The 25,018-nt window shown below is 43.9% G+C and overlaps 1 protein-coding gene across 1 annotated transcript in view; it reads left to right on the forward strand.

The window, feature by feature from the left end:
* The window catches only part of MAD1L1 (mitotic arrest deficient 1 like 1), a 2,477,345-nt gene that overhangs the window by 1,108,764 nt on the left and 1,343,563 nt on the right, over nucleotides 1–25,018 (forward strand). Inside the window, exon 13 of the mRNA XM_085629234.1 lies at nucleotides 18,981–19,037. Within this exon, the coding sequence (XP_085485360.1) occupies nucleotides 18,981–19,037 (57 nt within the window). The remainder of the gene's footprint in view (nucleotides 1–18,980; nucleotides 19,038–25,018) is intronic.

A 25,018-nucleotide genomic window follows, 5' to 3' on the forward strand; every position in this document is an offset into this window, starting at 1 on the left:
ACAGAGCTGTTGTTACTCTGTTGAAACATCTGTCTCGTGGTATATTTTGTCTCATCAGTTCTTAAGTGACCCTGTTGGACCTATGGAGGATTAAATGGCTTTTTTTTAAATAATACAAAAACTCTACATGGCAGATAAGTATCTTAGACTTGTAAGCTTTGACCTGGCCATGATTTGATCATTCTTGTTCAACTAAAAGCCACACACCTGGATTACATCTTGGCCTGGATTGTGTTAATGGATTGGGTTCTATTAGGGTTGTCTTCTTCTGAATGTGCAGCTTTATTCTTCATCATTTCTGGATGTAGTACTTTGTTTTTTAATCCTAGGAATGGCGGTCTCCATTTGGTGATTGGTCATCTCTTCTTTATTGAACCTTTTCATCTTGTGCGAAGAAGTATTTTCTGATCTCGTCTACAACCATGTCATGGTCATGCTCTTTTTTGTCCTTTGTATTCTGTTATACTTCTGAATTACAAAGTAGACTTGGTACTTTGGAGATAGTGTGTGTTGGCTCAGCTCTGCCTAAGCTGTTTTACAGTCAACTAGAGAGGGATATCATAATGGCATATTCTTGGTGTTTTATTTTAATTTTATTTTTAATAAACCTGTTCTCAGTCTCTATACAGACATCCCTAATAATTTTCCTATCCCGGCACCGATCTCCCTGCCAACCCATTATACTTGCGAATACGTTTTGCCCTGGCATCATTGTTATTCGTATCTTTGTTATGACCGTTTGTGCTGTAACATCGAATAAATTTATGTTTTCTATACACGCTGTTCTTCCTTTAAATGTGCTCTTCCTTCTTTCACAGAATATTTCTTATCATTATTTACCTTTTTTTGCTCAGTGCCTTATTTTAATTCAGGAACCTATTTTAAAAGGACTGAAGGGAGACGTGCTCAGCAGGTTTTTAGTAGAATTAAGTTGGTGCCACTTTGTTGGAGATGGAGGAACTTGAAAAATTAGTAAAGTTCAAATAGATGTGTTTAAAATTGGTCTGTTTAGAGAGGTGCTTTGTCAGACTGTTTCCTTGTCTGTTGTTCAGATGTGTTCATCTTGATTCAAAACTGTCAGTCATTTCGTTGACTTGTGCTCCATGCATGTATGCACCTAAGAGGACGCAGACGCTTTTCTTCCCCATAGAAATAACACCAGTTTTAAACACTCAAATAATCAATTCTCCTTGCTTTTTCCTCTGCTGCTTAATACCAGCATGCCAATGCTATAACAATTTATGCTCTTTTGTACCAGAATGCTTACGTTATGTGCCAGGGCACTCCAAATCTTTATCTGTGGTGTTCACAGGTTCTCAAAACTACTGTAAGGGAGGTCAGGAAACCTGCCGAAGGGTGGGGTTGGGAGATCCTTTATTGTGTCAAAAGGATGAAGGGATACATCCTCCCTAGAAAATTGCAATCAACATCAAGTTATCCCTCTGCTAGAATAGACCCTTTTAAGAAGGGGGTTGTTATATGCCACACCAATATACCTCTTCAAGCAGAGGTGAGATATTTTTTTCTTTATACAAATAACCCTCACCCACTCTAATAGTGGCATGCTTCATCATTGGGTTCACCCTGAGCCGTAAAAGTCAGGGTGGTCTCGACCATGTTCGGATGGGGTGGAGGGCATAATAATTATTAAACATTCCTCATCCACTCCCAAGGAATCCCTTTATTAGCAATGTGGATGGGAAAGATTAAAACCATGAGGCTGGAGAGTGCAGCTGAATAGGTGGTACATAGGGTAGTAACCCTTGACAATTGTTTGACTACAGAGCCATCCCCCATAGCCCCAAGGGTAAGAATTACCCAATGAGAAGGTAAAGTTTGGATTGGCAAGTATAATACTTACTTCTGCATGTCTTGACTTACAATGCATGCCACATGAACATTTCTACGTGTAGAATATGCATCACTGGGGGAGAGCTTACACCACCCTGAACCAACTTATGGTTAACCATCAAAAAACAAAAGTTAAGTGTTTCTCCAAGCACAATAAAACATCGAAAAAGCATACATTTTCCTGGAAATTGGGTGAGTAGCTTCCTACAAATACCTAGGCTTTCAGTTAGATTGCAAGCTTAACTTCAAGCTACATTTGGACCAAGGACGAATGAAATCCAAACTACTGTTATTCGCTTTCAAAAGCTTAAGAAAAAAGCTCATAGGCTGCTCTACCGGTCACCTGCTAAAAGTGATTGCCCCAAAATTCCTACCCTCCATCTCGTATGGCTTGGAAATTCTGAACATTAAAGATGCCACAGTTTTAAATACAGCACAATCCACATTTTTTAAGAGATTGTTTTTAATACCGCTACATACCTCATAGGCACAAATCTGCTTAGAATATGGATTAAAAATCAGATTATGGCCAGACTAGGCGCTCTAGTAAAGTATTACTGGAGGATGAGGGAAGCAGAAGACTACACTCTAGCCCACCACTGCTGGGTCGAGATTGAAAATCAATTAAGGCTAGTCAATTCAACCACGACAGTTCTGAAGGAACCCTTGTCGGGACTACAGATAGAGGAGGCTTGCTTCACCCCTGCAACGTACTCCGTGGTGAATAATGCTGTCAAGCGGATCTCTATATTAACAGATAAAACCACCTTTTTAAAAAAAATCACGCTTGTGCTGTGTTACAGGCCTACCAGAGGCTGAAGCCGCAACAGTATCTGATTGAACACTTCTCCTACCAGAAAAAGCACTATCTGACACTGCTACGAATGGGGTCATTTCCCTCAAAGGATCTGACCCCAAAATGGAAACGCACATGGCCATCCAAGGAATGCCGCCTTTGCAGTCAAGGGGACGAGTCACTATTTTACTTACTATGTAATTGCCTCTTTTTTATTGGAATCTTGAAAAACCATCCTTCGGGCGGCCTTAAGGAAGCAACAAATAAGAGCATGCAGAGCAGCCGTCATCAGGTGTCTTGGAGGGTCGTCGATTTCTCTGTCCTGCAGAGCCATAAAAGTCTGGGAAATCGCGGCAAAAGAATTGGGGAAAAAAGTGACTCAGTTCAAGTAGCCAAATAATAACTTGTTGGCACATATTCTTTAAATGTATTGTAAAACCTGTCAATATTTTAATTCAATTAGTTGTCCACCGTTCGCGGTTACGACCTTAAGGCATTTTATAACATGCTGTTAAAATGTACACTTAAAGTATTGTGTTTCATGATGGTTCACCATCCTTTTATGATTTTTAACAAATCAAATAAAAGTATATTTGACTTGACACTGGGGGAGAACTAAAAAAAAAAAAACTAATCCGCCCTGACAAAAGCCCATGACCTGAATAGTCCAGTAGCGTAGGGCTGTAACGTTGGCAAATAAAAGCATCATAGAAACATATCTTAAATCCCATTTATATTTAGTTTTAATCCTTCCCATCCACCCCGCTAATAAAGGGATACCTTAGGAGTGCATGAGGAATTTTTATTTAATTGTCCCCCCCAGATAACTCCTCACTATGCCACTCCGCTCCTCTCCTTGCCACTCCGCTCCTCTCCGTGCCACTCCGCTCCTCTCTTTGCTACTCCGTCCCTCTCTTTGCTACTCCGTCCCTCTCTTTGCTACTCCGTCCCTCTCTTTGCTGCTCCGTCCCTCTCTTTGCCGCTCCGCTCCTCTCTTTGCCGCTCCGCTCCTCTCTTTGCCGCTCCGCTCTTTGCCGCTCCGCTCCTCTTTGCCGCTCCGCTCTTTGCCGCTCCGCTCCTCTCTTTGCCACTCCGCTCCTCTCTTTGCCACTCCGCTCCTCTCTTTGCCGCTCCGCTCCTCTCTTTGCCGCTCCGCTCCTCTCTTTGCCGCTCCGCTCCTCTCTTTGCCGCTCCGCTCCTCTCTTTGCCGCTCCGCTCCTCTCTTTGCCGCTCCGCTCCTCTCTTTGCCGCTCCGCTCCTCTCTTTGCCGCTCCGCTCCTCTCTTTGCCGCTCCGCTCCTCTCTTTGCCGCTCCGCTCCTCTCTTTGCCGCTCCGCTCCTCTCTTTGCCGCTCCGCTCCTCTCTTTGCCGCTCCGCTCCTCTCTTTGCCGCTCCGCTCCTCTCTTTGCCGCTCCGCTCCTCTCTTTGCCGCTCCGCTCCTCTCTTTGCCGCTCCGCTCCTCTTTGCCGCTCCGCTCCTCTCTTTGCCGCTCCGCTCCTCTCTACTCCACTCCTCTCTTTGCCACTCCGCTCCCCTCTGCTCTGCTCCCCTCTGCTCCGCTCCCCTCTCTGCGCCGCCCCTCTCTGCGCCGCCCCTCTCTGCGCCGCCCCTCTCTGCGCCGCCCCTCTCTGCGCCGCCCCTCTCTGCGCCGCCCCTCTCTGCGCCGCCCCTCTCTGCGCCGCTCCGCTCTACTCTCTACGCCGCCCCATACTCCACGCCGCTCCACACTCCATGCCGCTCCACGCCGCTCCACACTGCTCCACACTCCACGCCGCTCCACACTCCACGCTGTTATACAACAGGGCTCAAAGACATTGGCAAAGCCAAAAGCTCTTGCCTAGGTGAGACCTTCTGGCTTTGCCAATGCTTGTCTTAATAGAAACTACCGCCAAAAAATGACCCTTGGCACTAACAGAAAAACCAACCTACACAATTGTCGTACAACTGTTCACATAACACCCAGTATATAAAGCAGAATATTGATGTAGAGCCATCTAGAGTGTGTGGCAAAGATTGTGTTTGGAGATAGCCAAGATTTTGGCCTTGAGGGATCTAGTTATGCATTTTCCCCATTTTTGTTTTCTTGAGTAAGGCTCACAAAGGAGTTAGTCTACTCTCCAATTTTCTTATAACATCCGAGTGGGACTCTGTAATGGCTAGGTGTCTAGCTTACCAGGTCCTGTTCTAGGGCTGCCTCCCTGTTCTAGGGCTGCTGCCTGCTTTCTCACTAGTGCAAGACATAGATTTATCTCTCGCTTGTTAACTTCTTTGGAATTTTTCTGAACTGTTGAGTTCCTTCTCCATGTGTTTGTTTTCTCTGTGCATATGGTGTGTCCTTATTGTCCCTTGAAATTTTAACTGCTTCTCTGTAATCAAACATACATGACCCTTTCTGCTTTTTGACCCAGGCAGCCATGCCAATAGCTTTACGATCATGTATACTTATTCATGTATCTAAACTTAAGCTAGGCATCTATAGTGCCGGCAATTGTCCATGTATCTGAGGCATAACTCCTAGCTGGATATCCCATTTTCTTTAGTATTTGCTTTCTAGTAAAAGTTGCCACTTCCTCCAATAACTGTTTGGTCCTGTCAAACCATATGTGTTTCTACCTAGTAATCGAAAATCCTTTGTCCTTTGCTGCTTTCTTATTGTTACTAGACAAGTCGCTAGTACCTTAAGATGGACTACAGTTAGGGCGCCTCTTCTTCCCCATAACTTGGTGCTCCGGCTCTTTTTTCCTTGATCTAATTCTCTGTCATCACATTCTTTGTGGGAAGCGGACAGGAAGCCCTTCTCCTTCATTTGCTTTCTGCTTCTGGTCCTATCCTAGCCCTCCAGTAATGTTCATAGAAACAAGCTAACAACATTTGTAGACTTGTAGCTTTTATATGTGGGTTAGGCTTTTATGAGGGAGGAATTGTGTTTTAGGCTCCCTTTTCTTGTGTCCCTCACTGTCACCCTCTCCCCGACAAGATAACCTAATCTTTTTAGCTTGTTTATTGAATCTTTAGGTGCCTTCTGGGGTACCAATCCTTGTCAACATAGTGACAGGTTTGGTCATTATGTAGACATCATGTGAACCTCGGCCATCCAGCAGCAGGTTTAAGCTTACCTTCCACAATTTTCGGATTCTGTTGGTTTGCACACCTTTGCTTCTCTAAGGATTATTCATATTTTTGTCCCAAACTGAGTTATCTAATGTAATATGGAGAAGATAAATGGCAATATATAGCAAGAGTGGTGAGGAATGATCAGTTTTTAAGAAGCAACAGGATTTGCTACACAACATTAGGGTAATAGGAAGATCATAGAAGCTTGAGCATTTTTTGGGAGATGGCAAAGTGGAAGCCAGCGACACTTGTGTAATGGTGAAAATGCTGGGTAACTTTTTGAGCTGAGAATAAATATTGGATTTGAAGGACCCTCATTTTAGACTAGAGTTTGGTGCCCAAATGAGTTAAGAGCTGTCACAGCACAAAGCTATTTATCCATCAAAATCCGGTTTGGGGTCTTAATGCGCTCTCGTTCGAAATCTGCTCATGAGCTGCACAAATCAGAAAGCAGATTGAGCAGAAATAGTTGGTTAGGGATCGTATCCTGTTGATTCAGGTGATCTGTCCTACGGAATACAGCATAGTGCAGACTGTGTTAAATGAATAAATGTCAAAGACTGGTGCTAAAGTTTGGAGGAAATAAAGATGAAATAAATAAATAAATGACATTTGCTAATATCAAAGTGATTTTGAAGGTTCCCTGTATTATGTGCTTCTGATGTGGGACCACCAGCTCTGATGGTGGTTTAGACTATAGTGACAAATAATGCGCATTGAAAACTCACCAAGAAATGAACCATCTTTATTGAAAAAACCTTAAATAAAAATATTGAATCAGATTTTGGGTTTGATCCATTAGCTTTTTGCACAGTATTCTTATTGATACTGGTTAAAAAGTGGCCAACAGCAGGCCAGACCTCCACCACACGAAGCATCGGTAACTGAAAGTTGCTCCATATTTGCAATGTTAAAGGCTATTAAGAAAGGCCTGCTATAGCTTCTCCTGACTTTAAAATACAAAGTCAATAGGAATAAAATAAATACACCTCACAATTAAACTGTCTGTCATACATGCATCTACTTCTGTTACCTGTCAGGAAAGAGAAGCTTAGAATCAGCACACGTAAATCGTGTTATCGGATTCCTTGGACCGATCTTATTTGTCATTAGTAAAAATTATTCTAGTCCAGCACAAAACTGCATTTGAAGCTAACGAGTCCCAGGCTTTGAGTGAACTCGTATTGAATATGTGAAATGCTTCTTTATTTGGAACATACTTGGAGTTATGACTATACGTTCCTTATTGCCATGTAATTAGCGGTGGCTGCTACATGTCAGCATCATTGGGGGGGGGGGGGGGGGGGGGGGAAGGGGCTAGGGGACAAATAGGTAAAAATAAAAATCACTTGCCTTCTTCCTGGCTTCTTCAGGGAGGGGGACAGGAAGGAGGAAGCACCAGGGCTCCCAGGCCCGGCTGTAGTGCAGCGTTGTGATTGGTCTGAGCGCCGGGACACGGCGCTCAGCCAGGGGCTGGAGGGGTGGGCATGTTCTCCACGCAGGCTGTAATGCATCCTGCATGGAGAACACGGTATGTTCACATGACTGTTTTGAGCGGCCCGAGAGGGCCTGCCAAGTACTCATGCTCACATAGGGAGTGCGAACCACTCCTCCCCCTGCTCGGAGAGCAGCCCCGTCTCACAAAGACGCTGCAATGGGGAAAACTAAAATGATAGTAACCGCAGGTTATCATTTTATTTTTCCTTTTTTTTAAGCTGTAAAAAGCAGTGAGGCGAAGCTCCTCCACCTTAGTGGAGGAGCCGTCACTGCATGTAACAATGGAGTCTGGTCTGGATATCGGTGTATAGCAGTGCTGCTGCCTGGATCTATTTTCTTCATGATGATGGAGTGTTTCCAGGTTTGTGTTTCTTGAAATAGGATTAATAGCCATTGTGAACATGAGCCCTGTTCATAAATCTCCACAGACACGCCATTCGAAATAATGCAAATAACTTTTTGAAGTTACTTTTATGGAAAAATAGTGTTTGGGTTTTACCCTTCTTGGTAAGGCCATATTTAATAAAACCTCGTGTTGCATCTCATAAACGGAGATTGTTGCTGGCATGTGGTGCATATGGTGAAATACCAATTAAACATGTTGGTATGCATCAGAGGAAGATACGGTTCAAAGAGACGGTCACCATTAGACTGGTGTAATAGTGGGAAAAAAATCACAAAACTAGTTAAAGTGGGAGGAATAAGATGAATTAACGATGATACATAATGTGATGGATATATTGTTACTTGCTACTTAGAAGAATTTAGAAATGTTTCAATAAGCTCCCACCTTTTCTCAGAGAATTGGGACTTTTAACAGAATTTACTTATAAGATAATAATTCAAAACAAAGTGATGCCTGCAGTGTATCATCTCCAGGGAGAGCCTCTGCAGGGTCCACTCAACAGGCCAGTGGAACGTTGTGTTCTCTTTTTTCCCATATTCTACAAACTCGATTTTTCTGACAGTTTCGCAGCTGTCTGTTTCTGAATGGCTGTGTGCGTTGTAATTCTCAGACCCTCAAAGTTAAAATCTTCTGCAATCCCGTCTTGTCCGTCTCTCTTTCTTGCCTTCCCCGGTGTTTTTCGTCTTCGCGTTTCATGCCCTTTTCTCCTCTGGCGGGAACTTTGCGATTCAATATAATTCCTGTATGCAACCGCTGTCCTTTATGACCTTTTCCAATATATCTAGTAAATCTCCATAATGCCAAAATCCATCAATACAGCCACTTGCGTGTAGCTAAGAGCACAAGGCAAGCTGCTCACTGTAGAAAAGAGATTGTGATGTTGAATTCAAGCATTGAAAAGGCAGATGACTGTTGCTCAGGTGTACAAAAGGAAACCAGCTCCTTGTGATGACCTCAACCTGCTTAGTTTTTATTTGTGGGGAGAGTTTTGTAGTTTGAATGTTCTGCCTTTCCTTGGTGCAGTTTTTCACACGTAGATTTAAAGTACTCCTATGATCTTGAAGTGTGTTGTGGAAGGTGACGGAATTTAAATTTGGGATAGACTGTTTACCGGGACAACATCGTGTGTTGTGGATCTTGTTGAGGAAATTTCTGAATGTAATTGTAAGGCAGTGGAGGTGGTGTTGGAGGTCCTTGAAGAGCCTTTCACGAGGCAGGAGCAGCAAGTATTATCTGAATAGGATGAGGAGGAGGGGGCAGTAAGGGAATAAGGATTGCCTGGTGGACTGAGTGAAATGTGAGCAAGATGAAAGCATTTCTGGTGGAAAACTTACTTTTTTGCCACATTTACCTTGAGTACTTCATTTAGAAATATTGGATCTTACAACTTGTACTGTGGCCATTGCGTAAGATATGGGGGATAGTGGGATAAGCTGTGCCTGAAGGCCATGTCCATTGCATCTGGTATGCTGCACATGGTTGGAGTAAATACCCAGTAGACTCTGGGACAAGTTGATGAGGCAGAAGCATACCTGAAGGCTGTCGCCTACACCTAGATTCCACCCGCTAAGTCTGAAATCTGTATACATCAGGCTCTGGCTTTAAAAAACTGGCACATAGGCGGTGAAAGGTCACTCAGTTTGTGGACAGTTTGCTGCATATGGAAAATTGCTGCAGTTTGTTGCCTAAGGAAGAGGCTGGAGCCTACTGGACAAGGCTAAAGAGAATTCCTAATGAGCTCACTGTTTGGGGGTACTGGGTATGGGGCACGGCCAAAGACACACCCTGGTCCCATAGATCAGTGACAGCTTCGGCACCCCTTTTTTCTAGGTAAGAAGTACTGTATGCTGAGCATGGTCTGAAGTCATGCCATTGTGTTTTCTGGGCAGACGTAACTAGGCACAGGTAGTATCCAAAGGCTTGCTCCAGGAGGCAACTGGGCACTGGTGAATCCTGTCTGATGAAATTAAAGGACAACATTGTAAAACCCCCAAAAATTGCAGCGAAAATCTTTTGTTAAAAGGAAGTTATGGTTATCTGCTTAAGTCAATTGCTAATTTATGTAATGGAAAAACCTTAGAAATTCATTTTACAACGATTCACTTGATGTACCATCCATATCATAAACACACACTAATATTTGCTAGTTGGTGAGCCACGCAACTTCAACGCTTCCCTCTCATCTACTGCTAATGACCGCTCACATGTTGACACCGATAACATCATACATGACCTTATCAATGACTTCGCTGGAGATGTTTTTGGATCTCAAAGGGTTCACCTAGCCTATCATCCACCTTAAAGGGATGATTGTAGCAACAATTCGTCTATTCACTTCATAAAAAGAGGGCTTTTTAAGTGTGGTGTTTTTATCGTTATCATTATTATTGTCATGTACTGTAGGCACGTCATTCATTCCGGTGTTAGCCCGGGATACATGGGGCGGCCGAGCTTTTGTTCATGAGCATAAGCAATCCTTCTAGGTTTTCAATTTGGGCCTGCTAGTGAAGATTCCTGTAGGAGAAATGTACGATCTTATGAAACTCTTGAAGTGTTTCTGGACATCCACCAGCTAGTGATAAAACAAAAGTTATGAAAATCAATATGAATAATTGTCTGGGAGATGGTTTGAACTGATAGACATCTTTGCTGCAAATGTGCCGGAGGCAGTAAACTATGAATTAATTGCATTTTCATGTCTTATTGATCTAAGGTAAGATATGCAGAAAATGAAGCGAGGGTAATTGTACGATAAATTGTGACATATATTACAAAAGCTATAAACGTAAAAATTAAGAAACGAAAAGAGCAGAAAATAAATCCTATAATTAGTGTATTTTAAAGGAAGTATATTGATTTAATACATCAAATTGAAGCATTGGTTTATAGGACAACAATTTATTTAGAATTTTGATGGCTTTGAAAATAATTAATTTTTGCGGCCTGGGCAATTTCTGTAATCGTAAACTGTTTGTATACTTCCATGGGAAGCAAAATGAATTTAAAAATACTCTGTGTAGCTGAGGGTTATTCATAGTTAGAGCACAAAGAAACCACAAAACAGATCTCTTGAATAGTTTCCAAAGGTAATCTTGCCTTTAAAGAACAGAACAAAACCTGTCCCAAAAAGTACACTCTGCGTTTTAACATGTGAAACAATATTTAACTGCAAGTATGATCATTTAATACACACAAATCAAGGACATGAGTTTACGTGTCTTAGACATAAGGTGTGTTTGGAGGAACATCGCTACAAATCTGCTTTAATTTGGCAAACAAACACGACTTCTCTGATATTAAAACTAAGCTTCAGAAAGAAAAAATCAATTAACACATTCTACTAATTAGTAATATCTCATCTCTCATTCTTCCATCTCGTGCTCTGACGCCCAATGTATTTTTTTTGATTAGGGCATATTTTAAGAGTTGAGGGCTAGTTGCCCACCAGCTGTGATTATGGATGCTTTGCCTTAAGGGACCCATCCATGGCTGATCCACCATCCCTAAAGTTAGCCGCTATGCTGGTGGTCCTTTTTCACTCGAACTGCGATCTTGAAAGTCACTTTGGGGGGGGGGGGGGGGGGGGGGGGGCACAAACTGCAGAGGGACATTTTTTATTTTTTCCTGCCTAAGCCTTAAAGGAAAAGACCATCGAGAATGACCATGATCTACCACACTAAAGCCCTCATTATTGGGTCAGGTGGCGCTGCATGGAGTTTCGCGCTGTCCGATTATGAATGCTGGGGTGTTACCACGTGGTACAGCTATTTGCTGTTGCAGAGTTTGCACCCCGTCACTACAACTTGTCATGAGGGACTTAATAGGGCAACCGCTTCAAAACCATTCTTGCTGGTATTTGTGAGGCCACCTGGGTATTTCATTGTTTTTGGAAGCATATAGTACTTCGTGCCCCGAAGTGAGACACGTGAACCAGGGGTAACGTGGATTGAACCCCTGTTTGCTCAGTGAGAGAATTGAGGCCCACTTCTGATACCAAAATAATGCTGTTATCACACTTGGTGGTTTGTAAATGCCATATCATGGTGTTATAGCCCAGGATTCAGTATTTCCTTGGTTGTCCATGTTTGTGTACTTCCGGAGTGTTCCAGTCTTTGTACTTTGTTTACAAGAAGACATTTGATGGGTACACACTGTGCTCACATGGAAAAAACTGGGTAAACTCAGTAGTAAAAAGGCTTGACCCACAAAATATACAGAGGGGCAACAGAAGGTAGGATTTCACGGGGAGCATACACATGATAGACCAGGTGCAGAAACTGATGGATATGCAGACGTCAGACTTTTGGGGAGTTGATGCCCTCATCCATTTCCACATAATGAAATTCCTCAATGCAAAATGCCTCATCAGATGGGCCTCTTTTATAAATGTAAAACCTGGGGTCTGCTATTGGGCTACATTCGCTATGATAGTTGGGTCCAAAAATGGTTAGCCAGGACATCAGCCTGGGAATGTCACTGACACGTTAGAAATACAGAACATTTTCTGCAGTGAAGTAGGGATTGTAAAGAGGTCAAGGGTGGTTCTTCCCATCTAAGAATTAATCTGAAATGTTTTGTTTTCATGAGTGCATGCTGCTTATACTATTCAGTATTTTTGAGTATTCATTATTTTGTGTAAGCCACTGTGGCTCAGGGGTGGAATCTCACTCCCTCAAAGCCATTAGTTATGAAGATTGTCTTACCATCTTCCTCCATCAAAGATGTGTCTCTGGATCCTCTCTTACCCCTGCTTACCATTATCAATGCCTCCCTCACTCTAGGCATTAGCCTAGAAGCTCTCAAGATGGGCAGGAGCCTCCCACTCCTAAAGAAATGTAAAAAAGACCCTAATTACCTTTCCAGCTATCGGCCCATCACTCATCTACAATTCATTGGCAAGATGGTTGAAAAATAATTCTATGTTCAACTCCAAGATCACATGAATGTTAACCATCTCCTGCACGACAACCAGTCTCTCATCAGATATTGTTGCAGCATAGAAACCTCTACCTTATGTATTGTAGATAATGCCCTCTTGAGCACAGATGAAGTGGACCCCTGCCACGTGATGTTGCTGGATCTTTCAGCTGCCTTAGACACAGTTGAACATTCCACCCTCAAGTGCACCCTTACATCTCAAATGGAATTTACTGGCAATGTCCTTCACTGGTACCTTTATAACCAACACCAGTTTGTTCCCAGGCACACCTCCAGGTCGCAGAAGATACCGAACACCTGTGGAGTCTCACAGGGTTCCATACTGTCTCCTTGCATCTTCAGTCTTTTACATAGAGCTGCTTTACTCACAGATAAGTGTCAAGGTTCACCAATATGCCTATGATGCATAATTCTACTTGAAAGTCTCCTCTGATTCAGACATCAAATGCCTTAAACGCTCCTTGCACATCATCCAGACCTTGATGGCCAGCGCCCACCTGTAGCTCAACCCAAACAAGACAGAATTCATGTTTTTTGCCAAGGACAGCAAACAAGATGCAGTAGAAACCTGACTTTATGCCCTGAACCTTGACAGCTTTGAACCCTAACCCCGAATGCCAAGTCACGTGTATTCACTGTGGAGACTAACCTCACCCCCAAGGAACACATTGCCAAAAAAAAACCAATGATGAACTGATACCATAGTTTCTTCCAGAAAGTGACTTCAGAAATGATATGTAAGCCTTCATACGCTCACATCTCGATAGTGGCAATGCCATACTTCATAGCCTGCTAAGCTCTACATTGGCACCCCTTGGGGGTATCCTACACGCTGAAGCATGCATCATCCAGGGCCTGAAGAGATATGATTACATCACTCCCACCCTGATGGAATGCCATTGGCTCCCCTTTCCGGCCCGCACCATTTTAAAATTACATTGAATTATCCCTCCACAACTCTTCTCTTATTAAATATTTACTTTTTGCTTGTTTTTGACCATGAACAGCATATGCTACCTTTTGGCTAGTTTGGGGCTATAGAAATACCATGTCATGCATACCTGAAATGTACCAATCTATGGCCTTAATTCAGGTTCTAATAACAAATTAGGTAACAATAGACCCATACAGATGCTATAAGAAGGAGGTAACCCATCTTTTCTCATCCAATACAGTCTCTTCAGTTTTCATGGACTTTATCTTCTTGAGACTGTAATGTATTTTGGGAGGGCGAGTTATAACCTTGTTTAAACTCCTCTCACCACCCCTTCATTTGTAAAACTGAAATCCGGCTCTCTAGTCGACTGTTTGGTCAACATGAGTGAAATTGTTCTCTCCCTTTTTTTTACATATATGTTGAACTTCTCCTTAACGTTTGACTTTGTTCATAAAACCATAAAGATTGCCATACTTCCAACACTTAAAATATTGTTCATTGATAACAACCAATTTCCGTCTTTCACTGGGGGCTAAATTTTACAGTAAATCCATATGGTATTGAATCTGGACTTACTATAAGCAGACTTTCACCCAGCCAGTCGCACAGTTTCGAATTTGGTCTCAGTCTTGAATTACCCCTACCAGTCATAATTGCCATCTATGCCCTGATCTTCTAAGACCCTTCTGTGCCTTTAGATTCTGTCGGTTATGCCATCGTCATTGTAGGCTTAACTGTTGAAGTTATCTTTGCTTGTGCCCAGTTTGCATTTCTCTCCTGTCAGTTATATTCCTTTCTGCTGGCTGCCCCTAATTAAATTTTATCTACATCAATGTTCTTGTTGTCATTACTGTAGCACCAATTATTTTGGTAAATCTGTGCCAGTGGTTGGCATGAAAGAGGAGTTGCGGAGAATTTTCTTGGGTGGCTTTAATGGGGTCGCTGTGTTATAATGGATAAAGTTTGGCATAGTGGGTCTAAAATATCAAAAGGGAGGTGGGATCAGGCAGTTTTTCAATAGAATGGGCGGAAAGTTAATAATGTGATGCTTAATAGTCAGTCCTCAGCAGCAGGATAAGATCAATTTAACCATCAAGAATTAATTGCTATGAGCCTGAGACACCGGGTGCATGCCTGTAAGTGCTGAACTTGGCAATGGAGTGAAGTGACATAATGCTGAATGGAGAAGAGGCAATGTAATGTAAGACCACGGAGACTAAGGCACTAGCTTCTCTGTCGTGAGGGAAGGCACTGGGGGTAGTCAGGAGAACGATACTGTAGGAGCTATAACGACAATGTGTGATACCTACTGGGGCCTGTAGACCGAGCTGAGCTGTCATTCATGTAGCTGCCCCGTGGTTGACTGCTCTTTCTGAGGGGCGGCAATCCTGGGAATAGCGGCCTAGTGCATGAGCCTTTGACCCAAGAGGATAGGCGCTACAGGGGTTGAAAATGCAGCGTATGGGTGCCTAGCTCGGAACTGCCCGGTCCCAAGGTGCTCCCTTAGGTTGGAAGATGCATTAGAGTACCTGGATTGGCACATACCGGGAGGAAGATCCAGGTCACCACTTCCCGGGGCAATGGTGAGAACTAATGGGAGGACGCACACACAATCAAAAAAGCTTGATGAAAATAAGGTATCTAGGCCGTCCCTTGGCACAGCTAGGCCTGAGGCCGAACACTCTGAGACAGCAGATCCCTCTCTCAGCACCGTTATAGCTGCAATATGTGACCTCAAGAGTACCACTGAACCGAAATTACATGCATTGACGGTGGATGTTACTCTTCTCAGGGAAGACTTTAAAAAGATTTTGGAGTGTGTCACTGCGGCAGAATCGCATATCAGCCTGTTACAATCCACGTCCAAAAAGCTGGAAGAATAAGTCCAATGCCTAATGAAGCAACACACCCTCATGGCGGCCAAACATGAAGACTAGGAAGATAGTGCACGCAAAAATATCAGGGTAGTTCGAGTCCCTGAAGGGGCGGAGGGACCCAGCGTGGACCTCTTTCTTGAAGACCTTATTGGTAAAACCCTCCGTTCCAGGCGTCTCTAAAATTTATTTTCCATTGAGCGAGTGCATAGGGCACTGATACTACCACCACCGAAGCCGGGTGCCCTTTCGTAGACTATCGCCAGGATCTCCAATCACCGCAACCAGGATGCTACTCTACAGACAGCTCGCTCCCATAGGGACCTGACTTATGCGAACGCTGCGGTACACTTCTTTCTGGATTTCACACTGCAGGTTCAGCACCTGCACAGCAGTTTGGGTGAAGTCAAAAAGGTACTCTGAGTGAAAGAACTTAACTACATGATGCTTTACCCAGCAAGGTTGCTGGTGGTGACAGAGGGTAAATCATGGCACTTCACGCCAGAGGAAGTGTGAGATTGACTGGAGGGCTGGTGCAATCCCAGACGTTGGGCAACCCTAGACAGTTTGTATGATACAGTTAAGGCGACAGGTGCTCTGCATGTTGGGGAGGTTGGCAGTTCTAGGCCTACTGTGCAGGGTAGCAGGGTGGGGGATGACAGATTTATTGCATGTTGATAGTGCTGCATATTGTAATTTGCTCTATGCTCAGTGCAACTAGGAAACAGAGGACAAGGACACAGTTCCCTCCAGGGTGAGCCGGGGCAGTGCTAGTCCATCATCATCCCAAATTTGGACGAGCCAACACACACTATGATACATCATGGGGACCCGCTCTCAAATAGCCTTAAAGGTCTGGATGTGGAATGTTAATGACCTAGGCAGCAAAATCAAATGCACCATAATGCTACAATATCTCCGTAGGCATACCCCAGTCCTTTACTCCTGCAAGAAACACACCTGATAGGTAACCACTATAAGGCACTGGACCAGTTTGGACACACTCTACTGGTGCATGCATGTTTCACCTTCAGCTCGAGGGGTACAGCCATTCTTATTAAAACCTCAGGACTCTATATTCCACACCACACATGGAGCAACCCTTTCGGTAGATTTGTGGCGCAAGCTGGTACATGGGAGGGCCACTCACTCAACATTTGTTCGGCCTACATCCTGCCAAGGCTCCACGCAGAGACCATCCCAGCCCTCACTGCCCTATTGCTGGAGATGCCACCTGGTGGTGTTATACTTGGAGGTGACATGAACGTGATAATGGATGCAGAGATGGATAGGACATCCAAATCCCCAAGTGGTAACACACTTAGTCCGCTCAGGGCTTTTCTGGACGCACTAGGATTGGTAGGTCTGTGGCATGAACCCCGGTAGTGCTAGAATGGTTTCCAATATTTAGGCATCTACATAACGCAAGATGCTGGGGAATTCTTGAGAGAAATGTTCTTCCTCAGCTAGAGCACCTTTGCAACGATGCTGGCCACTAGCAGATACTCCCAGTGTCCTTGATGAGCAGAGCTGTCCTCTTCAAGATGATGACCCTCCCATGCCTGCTCTATCTTCTACAAAACACCCCCTACAAAATTCCACTTGATTTCTTTAAGAAGGTCGATAGTGAACTGCGTAAACTTCTGTGGGATTTGAGGGGGGGGAGGTAGTTCAAGAATAGCACTCTGTAAGCTCAAAAGAGATATACGAGTGGGACCTTGCAGTCCGGGGCATACACATGTACTACTGGGCAGCCCAGTTGATAACAATCAATAATTGGGCATTCACTCTGAGTGGATCGAAAGGCCATGGGTAGCCGTGGCAATCCACCGCTTTTGTATAGGAGGGAGCGTGACGAAGTGTTGCCGACCCACACATAGACTGTGGTATGGGCATGGCGAGAGGCCAGCAGATTCTTGGGATGGGAAGGCAAGCTGACGGACAGGACTCCACAATGGGACAGTGACCTCCTATGGGAAGTTGGTAACCTGAAGGTATTTGCCACATTGGGGTTGCAGGGCATTGACTATTTAGGGGACGTATGGAGAGTGCCGGCTCTGATAACATTTGAGGAGCTGCAGGCAGGATATGAGATGGCAGAATCACAGTGATTTAGACAACTACAGTTGGGGCACACACTGAGGAGACATATACAGGAGGGAGAAAAATGGCCAGAGTCACCGCCATTAGAGGACCAACTACTATTGGATCCTATGACGGACAAAGTGACCTCCCTGACATACTGAAAATTAATGAACAATTCCCCTGTCCCTCTGAAGGCTTTGAGGCAAGCATGGAAGGGAGATAATGGACTTATTGAGGACGATGATTGGCTGGAGGCAGTCCGGAGCCCCAGAGAGGTTGCTATACCTGCCCGCTTCCACTTAATAGAACTGAGGATTTTCTACAGATCATTCTGCTCTAGATCACTCCTACACCGTCTTGGAAGATGCAGCACAGCCCTATGCACCAGGGGATGCGGCATGGTGGGTTCTTTTTTCGATATATTGTGAGACTGCCTAAAAATGCAACAATACTGGAGGGAGGGGGGTGGTAAAAGTTCTGGTCTGGGTCACAAGCCTCAATATGCCGCTAGAGGCCCAGTAGCATCTCCTGGACATAACAAGTGAAGAGATGTGGCCCAAATAGTAGAGGATATGGCTAACGTTAGCTGCTGGGGTCGCTAAACAAAACCTAGCAAGAGCCTGGGGAGTGGATCAAACTCGTTGTGTGGCGGATTGGGAAACTGGTTTCGACTGGTGCCAAGGGGCAGAGTTGGTAGGTTACTCAAGGAAATGGTAGAAAGTTTGGGAACAAGGGTGTATCTACAGAGTCTAGTGAGTGGTTACCACAAAATGGTGAGTGATACTCTGAGGGTTGGACTCAGAGCATATCATGGAGATTACCACACTGTGATAATTATACAACTGTATGTTGTAAATTTCCACCTGATCCTAACAGATGTTGTGAACGTACTGTGTGCCTTTTTCTGTGTGATGCCTCTTATACTAATAATCGATCAAGTATGTTGTTATACACTGAGCAGCTGTTTAACCCCTTGGCTGCGGCAGGAATTCCGCCGCAGCGCTGGGGGGGGGGGTTTGGGGGCAGCGCGGTGGCGCTGTGCTCGTGACGGAACCACTCCGTCACGAGCCACGGTTGAGCTGTGCTCATGACGGAGTGGTTCCGGCACGTCTCCGCCCACTGCGCTAATCGCCCGCACAGGCGGGGAATTAGCGCCGCGTGGGCGGAGTGGCCGCCAACGGCCACAGCATGACGAAACCACTCCGTCATGAGTACAGCGCAACCGTGGCTCATGACGGAGTGGTTCCGTCATGAGCGGGGAAGGGGTTAATAAAGATTAAACCTCCCCTCCCCCCCAAATGAACTGCTTTGAGGAATGATCGGTCATTCCAGAAAAAAAGCAATAGTGTCTGTTAGTAGTTTGCACAACTTCTAGGTGTACTTTTCTGCCTTTAATTAGTCCACGTTTACACAAAAATATGATGGGGAAAAAAAGCAAATAAACAAACTCCTAAAATTATCTTTCTTTTTGTTATTATTTTAGACACAGGTTTATCAAGCTTTGGAAGAGAAGGGGACCGCAAACCTAAGAGCGGATTCGGTGAGTACCGATCTACATTCCTTTTCGAATACACTTATGGTACAGTGAGTTGGGCGCATGCCTCCTGCTCCCATACATTTTGTCCACAAAAGCACTTCCATGCTCTTGCATCTAAACGCCCTGGTGTCACAGTATGCCCCGTGTGGCGCGCAGACAGACATCGCGCCTCACCCACCCATACACTCCCTGCCTCACTGCCCTTCCTCGCAGAGCTCTGAGCTTTCCATCATTATGCCTTTTGTTTGTCACGTCTTAGAAGAAGGGAGCTTTATTTCATAATTTATGGGATGTTTCACACAGCCTGCTGTTCTGGCCTTCATGTACCACAAGCACAACGATGGCAGATAAAATGACAAATGAGGCTTATAAGCTTTCAATTTTTTTGCATTCATGCGTTGAATGCTATCTCTGCTTTTACACACAATTGTCATTGTACAGCTGGGCTTTTGAAAAATCTGCTGTGTTGCACGGCAGTCTGATTGCGCGCCATTTATAGCCGAGGGTAAGAAGACGTGCACGAATATATTTGTGCCATATTTCAACAGAATGTATGTTTCTACACTTCTAGATCTGCATAAACTGAACACTACCAGACATTTTTTTTAAAAACCGATTTTGTCATTTTACTAAAGTACATCCTTGTAATCATACTTAAAGGATATTTCAGCACATTTCCCTCAGTTCTGTTTGATCGAAGTTTAACTCAACTCCCTCTCCCCCACGCCCTTGCAGTTTCCAGTGTTCCTATGCCCCGTCCCGCCTCTCTTGAGAATTCTGCTTTTTGCGCCTGCCCATCCATCTAGTTCCCTTTTCCAAATATTTATTCTCGGTCCCCCTGTTGAATTCCAGTTCTTGGCGATTTCTCCCTTCACTAATATATATGCACGGTCTTGAAACTTCCTGGTAACTTTCGTTTTGGCCGTGTGTGGAAACCAGCCACTACCAGCCATTTATAATAGGATTTTTATCCAGCAGAAAGAAATGTATTTTTTCAGCCCGAGCGCAAAATATAACAGCTTTTGAGTGCCAAATGTGTACTTTTTGACTTCATAAAGCGTGAAAAGTTAACCTATACCAAAGAGGGGCAGACATAATAGCACTTTGCTCGCTGGAGTACACTCATTTTCAAAAGTCACTTTTTTGATGTTTTTGTTATTTTCCCCCATCTTTAGGTACCTCGTCTGTTAGGAGTGCTGGTACTGGGGGCGGGGTGCGAGGTGGGTGTGTGTGCATGCATGCGTGTGTGCACCTGCCTGCCCGCTGCTGGGGTTACTTGATTTTGGTTAATATCTGAATTTGTCTGCTTGCCTTTGTGGCCCTCTTTATGTAGGAATATAGAAAGAAGCAGCTCAAATTTCTGTTACCCAAATCTGTGTGCTTAATTCCTTTTTAGATATCTAGTCTTACATACTTCCAGAACCGCGCATTTTGTTGTATCTCATCCAAGCTTCCCTTCCACAGTGGGATTCTAGGGGGCCGTGCCAAGAACTGAACACCCCATACTCGCTTTGTGGTTGCTCAAGCCTACAAAGCTCGCTTTCTGTTGGTAGGTGAGCTAGATGACACTGGGAACACTTTCAAAGAACAGTACTTAGGTGATCTAGACATTAGGTGAGGAACAAGGAATTATGGGAAGTAAATGTACTATATATCAGGCCCCTTCCTATGAAAGTTAGCATGACTTGACTTGGGTGGTGCCAAAAAGTGAAACGCATCCAAAACATTGGTCAATACACCAAGACTGGCATGAACAAGAAGCATACCGCAGTGGTCAGTCCCAAGCAGAGAGCCTCAACACCACACCCCCATGCCTGGAGGTATAGGTTCACAAAACTAGATTCTTTGCCTTGAAATACCACCCCAGTCAAAGAGGACATCACACAGAACCTGAGGTGCTGGATAGAACCTTCTAGAAGCAGCAGGAGAATACCAAAAACTGCAGCTTTTGATTGATCTAATGGGGCGCGACAGCTGAAGCCTTTATCCAGGCATTCAGAACAAAAATACACAGAGACATACAAAAAGCTCAGAGATGCACTGTGTGCATATTTTAACTCTAAGAGGAATGTGGAACTGGAACGCTACATCTTCACTTTGCATGTCGGGAGCTGTTGAGTCATTAGCAGTGTTTGTTGCAGGGCTAAAGCTTGGGGCAAAATGCTCCTTTTACATTTATAAACGAGGATACCATAAACTGCGGACCATTGAGGGTCACATGTCACCAGCAGCCCCTTGAGAAAAAATGTCACTGAAGGAAATTGTCAAGCGAGCAAGAGCTAGTGAACTGACCAAAGACTAAGTCTAAGCATCACTAGCCAGTGCAAGGGATAAGAGAAAGCGAGGACATCCCCGCGTACCATCAAGAAAAACACAAGATTGAGACAATGAGGGCAAGGAAAGATCTCAAGAGAACACAGCAGTGGCGGCTGTCCGTAAATAAAAGTTGTGGGGCGAGAAAAAGTGCTGTGCAGACTCGAGGAAAATAACCTTGGCAAATACTAACTAAATTGCCAACATGCATTAATTTAACGTTTAAAACTTTAAAAGTTTAACTTTAAATCGTTAATGTAATGCTTGTCAGTGATTCAGTTTAGGTTAAATAAAGTAAAATTAAACATTCTATTACCTTGCTGTGCGTCCTCGGCCTGGTCCTGGTGTTCTTCTTGTCATCCAGCACGGGCTCAGCCAACTCCCCTAACCAGTCCAGATGCTGTTCATGCTGTTAACCCAATGAGAGAAACGCCAGGATTGGATAGAGCGGGCTCTCCCAGCGCTCCCAAAGGCACTAGAGGCCTGTGCTTGCTCTCCACCCAGCTGTCTAAGAGTAGTGGTTTAAAGTTTGCATGTCTGGCTGGCCAAAGTGACATGCAGACTTTAAACTTAAGTGCCCACCACACCTGCCTGCTGCTTCCACTCAGAAGCAATGGCCCAGCCCCGCCCTCACACTCTGGTCGGAACGGGGTACTGAAAAATAAAATGGCAATAAATTAACTTCATTGCTATTTTATTTGTAATCTCTGCTGCATTTTTATTTTGTGGTCAGTCACACGAGAAATGATCAGGGACAAGGCATTCCCAACCTGAAGCAATGGAGCAAAAAAATCACAATAGCTGCAGTCATCAAACTGGACAAGGGGACAATTGAAGTCTGTTATATATGAGAGAAACTCCCCAGCTCCACCCAGCATCTCAACTAGAAAAGGACCTGAGAAGAGCCATTGGGTGATGGATAAAAATGCACCTGAGGACTCGAGCACTATCTCATCAAAATTCATTAAATCATTTGAACCACAGATCACACCGAAGTTAAAAAAACATTATTTACAAGAGGCCACAAAGAGACCCCTTAGACGCAGAAAGAATGTCAGCGCAATCTTTTGGCTAGGTACACCAGAGTCAAGACCACATCCTTATAGATAACCACCAAAATACACAGTGAAATCAGAATGATCTCCAATCCGGGAGCAGACAACTGCTCTTTAATGAATCGGCACTAGCTATATAACTAAACATCACATCTGAAGAGCATGGACATTACATCATCCCCAGCGATGTGACCAGCTCAACTAAATTAATGAATTCAGAATTATCATGATTGAACACCTAAAAAGATGCTGAGACAATTCTCTTTAGGTTTGGGGGTGGTGATATGTTCTTCCTTCAAGAAGGACAGAGATTTCTGTTTAAGATGAGGGGGGTGGGAGATGACTTGTCTTGAGGACACTAGGATACCTGCTGAATATTCGATGCCACTTCCTGCGTGGTGATGGGGTAGGGCAAGAATAGAGGGTATGAAAGGATACTCCATTGGAAGGTAGAGGAGGGCTTGAGTAGAAATAAACTCCTCCAGAAGTAAACCAATTAGTACCAGTAAGGTCTGAGATAGAGACTGGAGTAATACCATACCTGTGCCCATTTGGTCTGTTCAGTTTACTGTATGTCACAACAACTTGTAACATCAGCCCCCTATTAGTTTTAATTTTTTAACATATTATTGAAAATCAAAAAATAGGCGTCCTTAATCAGCATTGGTTGAGTGATAACGTGATGCCAGATAAAACTGTGTTTCAGCTGGTTGACCAGGAATGCGGATCCAGGCAAAGCCATAGAGTTTATGTACCTTTGTTAAGTATAGAAGAAATACATGCCAGTTGAGTAGGACTGGGACAGAGTCTATTGCGCTAGCCGAGGCATAATGATGTATTTATGTATGTATTTGTTTAGCAAGGTATTTGGCAAGAGAATCATTTTGACAAGACTTAATGTACATAGCAATCAACATGATACAAAAGGTCAGATGTAGTTGTAGTGGTAACAGATACGTTATTTTTGTTATCTGCATAAATGGGGCTGATTTAGAGACCAAATGTGGACTAGGCGAACAATAACAATGACATGGCTGTACAGCTTGGTCTGTATACATATCTACAAAGTTGCATCAGGGGCTTCTATGGAGGCAGTGGGGGTTCGGGGGGGGGGGGGGGACTAGGTATGCACTGATGAGTTGGTTTGTATTGGGTTAAAGCACGTGTAGCTGATTCCTTAAGGCAGCTTTGAAATTGGAAAGTGAAGAGACGGAGTAGAGTACACATGGGAATGAATTCCCGTGGTATCAGCCAGGAAATTGAAAAGATCGGAATTTGAAATCAGCAGGAGGAGGTTTGGGACGGCAAGATTTAGAAGAGTTGAGTCAAGGTTTCGAGAAGGCATATACATTGTTAGCATTTGAGAGGAGTAGCTGGTGGATAGGTCATTGAGAGCTTTAAAAACCAAAATTAGCGTTTGTAAGAAGCGTTGTTTGTGTCAGAAACCTGCTGTTTTGTAGACGATAGTAGGATGTTGGAGTGTGCTTACCGTCGTTACAAGGGGCTCCAAGTTTAGTACTTTGTTCAATGGAATGACTAAGTGTGGAGTAAGTTTTTCTATAGGTGTGCTGTACATAAGAACACCCTCAATCTGCAATCAGCAGTTTACCTAGGAACAGTTCAAGTGTCGCATCAAAACAGTTACATAGCTGCATTAAACTGATAATCCGACTAAAAACAGGTCACGTGAACAGCTTGACACAGGTTAATGTAAGAACACCTTCCTGACTGTATTAGAGCAGTGTGCGTAAGGATAGCTTGAGATGAATTCCCTCACCCTAACAGTAACATTGCAGGTTAAAAAAGCAAAACGCATAGCAACAGAACACATTTCCCAAAGGGCGGAATGACCAGAAATACCTTGTGATTAAACACTGAGTATTAAAGCAGTCAATATTCAGCTGGTGAGAACATCCTCCCTTGCCAAAGAAGGGCATTTTTGTTTAGTTGGAGTGAGGTCAAGGTGGCGTCCAGTGGGATAGTCCTTCATATTGAAGTCTGACTTGAAGGTTGTTGCAGTGGTCTAACTTGCTCCTATCATCTGTAAAGAGTAATGTTTAGAGTGTGCAGAAGCGGGGATGGATTTTATTGACATGATTTGATATCTAGTGGTAGTAGTTAAGGAAGTGAGGATGGATTCTCGGGTCATCGTAACATCGAAAAGCATGGCAATGTTTCTAGTCAATGGTATGAGGTGATTTTGTAAGAAGGAAAAAGAATAACAATTGGCAGCTGTGAGATTTCAGACTTGGCTCAGGAGTAAAATAATTGATGCATTTGAGAAGTTTAGAATAGGTGGCAAATGGCTGTCAGGCAGTTGTAGACTTGGAACTAGATTTCGGGGTGAATACTGGGAAGAAGGAGAATAAATGTGTCTCTTCTGCATGTAGATGCTATGAGCCAAATGATGAGATGATACCTCCAAGAAATATGGTCTAAAAAAAGAGGAGAGGGCCCAGAACCAAGCTTTGAAGAGCACCAGCTAACAGAGAAGAGGGGGAGAGTGGGATACAATATAAGACCGAAAATAGATTGATACGAAAAAGTGGAGGAAAAAGAGTTTATTGTTCCGTTAGTGCATTGAGAATAGAAAAGAGTAGTTCAGCTGGCACAAAC

Source organism: Triturus cristatus, chromosome 10, assembly GCF_964204655.1.
Source record: "Triturus cristatus chromosome 10, aTriCri1.1, whole genome shotgun sequence".
In the NCBI taxonomy this organism is placed as follows: Eukaryota; Metazoa; Chordata; class Amphibia; order Caudata; family Salamandridae; genus Triturus; species Triturus cristatus.